The 6000-nt window shown below is 43.3% G+C and overlaps 1 protein-coding gene across 2 annotated transcripts in view; it reads right to left on the bottom strand.

Moving 5' to 3' along the window:
* The window catches only part of KCMF1 (potassium channel modulatory factor 1), a 79083-nt gene that overhangs the window by 486 nt on the left and 72597 nt on the right, over window positions 1–6000 (bottom strand). For both annotated transcript variants that reach the window (XM_047068593.1, XM_047068592.1), the window contains exons 6-7: window positions 4128–4410; window positions 1–138 (exon numbers count right to left, since the gene is read on the bottom strand). The exon at window positions 1–138 is cut by the window's left edge and continues 486 nt beyond it. In XM_047068593.1, coding sequence (XP_046924549.1) covers window positions 1–138; window positions 4128–4410 — 421 coding nt within the window. The remainder of the gene's footprint in view (window positions 139–4127; window positions 4411–6000) is intronic.

Genomic DNA, 6000 nt, shown 5'->3' with positions numbered 1-6000 from the left:
CGTTCATCCTCGTCGGAGGACGAGCTCTCTTCACGCACTAGAGTGGACAGAAGGAGCTCTTGGACAAACAGGCTGCGGTCCGCACGCTCACTTTCCATGGACTGGCGCTCTGTTTCCGACATTTTAGGATCGTTCAACCTGCGAAACAGAAAAAAGAAACGGTCTTACCGGTAAGATGTCAGCGCACAAGTGCAGGGTCAATTTCGACAATGTCTTCTTTTAGGTGGCAGAACTCGGACTCTGAGACATACTGCTGAAACACTCTGCTCTAATGTATCACCTCCATCACGTTGAGGTGAACTCCCCACACTTCGAGCAACACCGCTACCCAAGGTGCAAATCTACGCTTTCCTTAGGTTCAATGAGAAAAAATACACTTAGACTTCTCATGCTCCCTCTGGAAAAAGTGGTGGTGAGCACTTTTCAGAGGAAAACAAAATTTCCAATAGGTAGTATGCTTGAGGAAGTAGTGAGTTCCTAACCAGAATTTCACCCGTGGGCAGTAAAACGAGGAAAAGGAGCAACACTGGTCACAAAAACTGGTGACTAGAATATTCGGCTGAAAAAAACCCCTAGAAGTTCCTTTGACTTTTCTCTATTACTTCCATCTAATTCTTCCTAAAATGAAGATACCTCCTGAAGGGTGAGAGGTCAGGAAAACACACACACACGCACATGCCCTCCCCCACCTGCCCCAACCCTGTTTCTCCTACCCAGGACTGAACAGCAGGGCGGACTAAGAGCCGGGTACGCTCATCTGATATATGCACTTATGAAATCTGCATCACGCTGGGAAACTTGGTTCATCTGCATGGACACTGGACAGATGTTAAGAGCTGAATTCTTGTTACTCACCTGATAAATGACTTAAGCAAAGTTCTGCTTAGTTTCAGTTATTGATTTTATTTCTCTACATTCTTAGTGTCAAAGAAAGAAAGGGAGGGGAGCCTGGGTGGCTCAGTCACTTAAGCATCCAACTCTTGGTTTTGGCTCAAGTCATAACAGTTTGTGAGATCAAGCCTGCTTGGGTTTCTCTAACCCTAACCCTCTCTCTCTGCCCCTCCCCAGCGTATGCACACACGCGCTCTCTCTCTTACTCTCAAACTAAATAAACTTTAAAAAAAAGGGGGGGGGGTAAAGAAAGAAAGGGATACTAGCTGGAGCACTGGGGTCACGACAAGTAACCAAACAGGGAGAAGACTGTGAGAGTGCAAGGGTGCCTGGCAGGCATGTATGACAGGTGCCTTGCCCAGAGATGGTGCACTTAGAGCCCATGCTCCTCAGGGACAGGCACCTGCTCTCTGCTGTCCTATCTATGCTGAAAGTGACAATACATACCGGGCCCTTACTATGGGTCAAACTCTGTCCTAAGTGCTTTCTGTAGGTTATTATCTCTTTTAACTCCTATGAGTTAGGTCATATTACTAACATTTTACAGGAAGAGGAAGCTGAAGCAGAGGTTAAGTGACATGCTCAAAATCTTAACAGCTGTCAAGTTCAAAACCACTGGATGATTACATCTATGGAAAACCACTGGATGATTACACCTATGGCTCAGAGACAATTGAAAAGATCTAAATTTCAGAACTTGAAGCAAAAGGATCTGAAAAGTAATTACATAAAAGCCATTAAATTCACACTGAAAGGAAATGACTGATGATACACAGAAGACTACCTACACAGTGAGCAAAGCAGAGACATATAGCCTGAGATCCCCAACACTTTGGAGAGCATGTAATTGCAATATTACTGTTTTTTTTTTTTCTTTTTTAAGACGATTAAGAGTCACATGCTCTACTGACTGAGTCAGCCAGGTACCCTATAATATTATTGTTTTTATTTCTAGTAAATAACTGAGAAAATATTTCATTCCTAAAAAGTAGATAAAATCTGGTACCGGGGCTAGATCTCCTAATGTGCCAAACTTCATCTGGGATCTAGAAGTAACTGCAAAGCTTGTGAAGATCTTCAAACTGGGAGTTAGCCAGTTAGCTGACTCTATTGCCAAAAAGACTGAAATCTGACCCAAGCACTGCAACAATAATTTTCTAAAAGATCCACAATTTGGATTCCAAGGCAACGGTTTCCCCACGATGAGTTCCAGGGTGCCATGAACAGGAACTGTGCCTGGTTAAAGAGGCCAAAGATAAGGCTTGGGCCCCACAGAGATCACATAAGGGCTACGTGACCAGAGACCAGGTTTTTTCTTTGGAAATACTACAGCCTTGAAGCTTTCCTCCCCTTAAAGATTCATAATGCGTATTAATATAGTTAAAGTTCTGAGAAGCCCAACAATAAATGAACTACTTTTGTTAGTTAGTTTTGCCCAAAATTGTTTGTCAAGAAAAAAACCCTGAACATAAGTAACTCTACATGTTCCTTAGAATATATAAAGTCCCAGGTAACGTTTTTCTGGAAATACTACCTAAGATAGATCTTACCAGTCAGGATCAAATGATACAGTGAAAGGTAGGAAAAGTGGTCTGTAAACTGTAAGATATGTGCAACGTACTGTATCAGATGACAGAAGGGGCCCTTCAAGAAGCTATGACCAGAATCCAGGAAGGCTGCTCAGAGGCCACCCACACCACGCCCTAGGAGTTGGGTGTGGTGTAGAAGAACTGCAGAGAGAAAAATCCCAAATCAAGCCCACTGAGTTTCAGGCTAAAGAAAAAGAACGGGCCAAGCGTCAAGGGTGAGAAGATGTCTTTTCCAAAGACATTCATTCATTCCACCCACAGTCAGTGAACTCTCAGTGGATATACACATTGTCAGGTCTCCTGTTGAGCTAAGTATCTAGACCTGCCAAGCTGGAAGACCCAAAAAGGTAAGGCTACATGGCAGCAAGGGTAGCTCCATCTGTGGCTCTGCGGTTTATGTTGAAGCAACATTTTCTGGTAATCACCAAGCACAGTTACTGTCTTTGCAGAGATAATCCCAAGGTAAATTCCCCCACCTGAAACCTCCTCCTTAGCCCCTAACAAATGAGAATAACGGGAACCATTAATTGGGCCTTTATTATATGTCAGATACTGAGCTAGACCATACATATACCAATATTCCATTTCATCCTCAAAATAATTCTCTTTCTCATGAGGCAAAACTCATAGGCTGTTGATGATAAGACTGAGGTATAGAGAAGTGATCTGCCAAAGGTCCGAACTAGGTAGTGGCAAACCTGGGGCTCTAGACAGGGGTCCGCAATCATTTTTTATTCTGCATCCAAAACATATTATTTATAACTAGGCACAGGTGCCACTGTACCAACAGAGACATTTACAAGTATGATATAAATGAAATATACAGAGAACTAATATTGTCTTCTAGCATCAGTTTGGAGGTAACTGATACATTACACTGCTTTTCTCCTTCACTTCCCAGTTTTTACTTTATATTCCTCTATGCTCTGTTAAAGGCCCAGATTATTCCAGGTTCATTACCTGTTGAGCCTAAGTCTTCTCATCACTGCTCTTTCTAAAATTCCTTATGTTCTTAAAAGTCACATAAAATGCCAACAGGCTTGGGAGAAAAAGATGTCCAGTTGCTGATGGTAGTTTTCAGAAGCAGGTAAGAACTCTATTCCATCCAGTAAAACCATTTACTGTATGTACTGCACACAGTATTTGTTGCACTATGGTAAAAATTTTTGAAAACTGTCACTTTTGTTTGTGCCAATTTCAAGAACTTAAATCCTGCTTCTTTAGAAATTCTCAGGAGAAAACCACTATGTTGTGAAATCCTCTCCCCTACCTTTTATGTTTCACAGCTGACTGAAACTGGCAATAAAAGGAAAGCAATGTTAATTATGACAATAAAGATACCTAATATGTCCCCAGAATGTAATGAGAATGGTGTTTCAGTTGTATGGGCAAAACGGGGAAAAATTCACATGAGATGATAATTTACTGTCAGAACGAGACCACTAGCAGTGCTGTGTTAACCACTATTCTTTATATTCTCGGGGAAATACTGAATATGCGGTTTTGCGGAGAGATCGTGAGTTTTAAGGGTCGGATCAAACACAGCCTTTAAGAACACGGACAAGGCACAAGAGAGAAAAGATCATTTCAGACCACGTGGCGCCAGCCAACCACTGCTTGTCAAAGCTGTGTGGACAGACGAGCTACCTTGTTAAAAGAAACTGGGAATTGTGGACAGTCTGCGGACTGCTTTCCGTGTTGGCGATGTTGGTCGCTGCCGTGGACTGCGTGATCGTGGTGGTGACGCCGCTCGTGTTAGCGCGCCGGGTGGCGTTGCGGGCGGTCTCCAGCTGCTGCCGCGCCGCCTGCGCGTGCTGCCGCTCCAGCTGCAGCTGCATCTGCAGCTGCTGCAACTGCGAAGCGGAAGGGCCCGAAGAGTTAAGCTGTCCTCCCGCGGACCGCCTCACTCCTGACAGCTGAGACAGCAGCTCTGCCAACGGAAACGAAGGGGGTTATAACATGTCTCGTTAGATGCTGCGGGAAACAAAAGGCTGAAGGTCGGGCTTTTAGAGGAGCATTAAAAACGATGGCCAACAGGCAGGTGGGTATCCATGGCAACATAAAGTTCAGCTGGGAGCTCAGCACCTTTCCTTTTATTAAAGATTTTATTTGTAGGTCGTAATCTCTACACTCGACGTGGGTCTTGAATTTAACAATCCCAAGACCAGGAGTCGCATGCTCTACTGACTGAGTCAGCCAGGCGCCGCCCCTCGGTACCTTTTAGAATGCCTCCTGGAGGTAGCGGCTGTTGTGCATGGAGAATGCAAATCCATGAATATTAACCCACATACAATTATTTTTAAGCAGAACATAACAGATTGCTGCTTAATGGACTAATTTAGTTATACTTTCTCTTAATATTGTAGTAAATTAAAGTGGATCATCTGCTGGCCCAATCATAATATAAACCTTCTCCATACAAGCTCCATGAAAGGAGGGGTCAAGTCTACCATTTATACTATTCCAGCTCCTAGAACAGTGCCTGGCGCATAGTAGGCCTCAAACATTTACTCAATGATTGAATGATGATCCGAATTACATCCAAGAGGCCCAGATCATTTCTATCTGTGACCCTTGCACCACTCACCTTTGCCTTGTCTCTGGTACTTTCTGGTACTGTCATTTGAGAGTCCTGGAGTACCACTGGACTATCACTGGTGATGTTCAGTAAGGCTGACTGGCTCCTGACTGTACAGCCTAGTTAGTGGCCTGTTACAATCCAGACTCTCTTCTTTCGATAAGGTTGAACTCATCAAGAGCAATGTGGACCTTTGTCCCTGAGTCCTCATCTAAGTAGGGTGCAGGAAGCACCTTGTCCCACATGGGAGAGTTCCACCTAGCTTACATGGAATTACGTGGAATTGTCTGCCTTACTAGCAAATACTCTTCGTCGTTAAAATTCTTTAACGGGTGTTTCTGTTTTCTAGCTCACTGTTGTTTTATCCCACAGGTTCTTACAACCATTCTTTCATATAGCCTACAACTAAAATAAACTAATTTCCATCGGCAGAAAAAATTGGAAAGAATTTCTCACTTTTGAATTTTGTTTCCAGAAATGAACTTTTACAGCCTACTAACAAAGACAGTAGGTAAATATTCCCTTTGGATGAAGAAGTATTTTTTAAAATCCCCAAAACTCAGTTCACAGGGTTTATTGCACATCCAAATGCCCAAAGCACATTTGGAATTTAGAGGTTATATCTGTAGGTCTGTACATTTTAAAGAACATTTTATGAGTAAAACTGTTCCTAGTTTGTACCACAGATCCACACTTACCAGCGTCCCAGGGTGTTCTGCAAGGTGCATCACGATTTTCAGGCACATATTCACCATGCGCACACATTTCAGAACTTGTACAGGCTTCCCAGAGTCTTACCTTAGCCTGTCTGTGTTTCGTGCATCTTACAGTCTCAGGCTACTGTGATTTCTGACATTGTATTTTCACCTCCAACCTCTTTGCTCTGCTGCTGGCTTCCCAGGTTGGTCATGTACTAAGCCCAGAGGACTTGGCTATGAACTA

The sequence above is a fragment of the Lynx rufus genome, unplaced genomic scaffold, assembly GCF_022079265.1.
Source record: "Lynx rufus isolate CCGP_SWC_20201006 ecotype Redwood Valley unplaced genomic scaffold, mLynRuf1.p SCAF_8, whole genome shotgun sequence".
Classification (NCBI taxonomy): domain Eukaryota; kingdom Metazoa; phylum Chordata; class Mammalia; order Carnivora; family Felidae; genus Lynx; species Lynx rufus.
The sequence above is the reverse complement of the archived record's forward strand: the minus strand, read 5'-3'. Positions and strand labels throughout refer to the sequence as shown.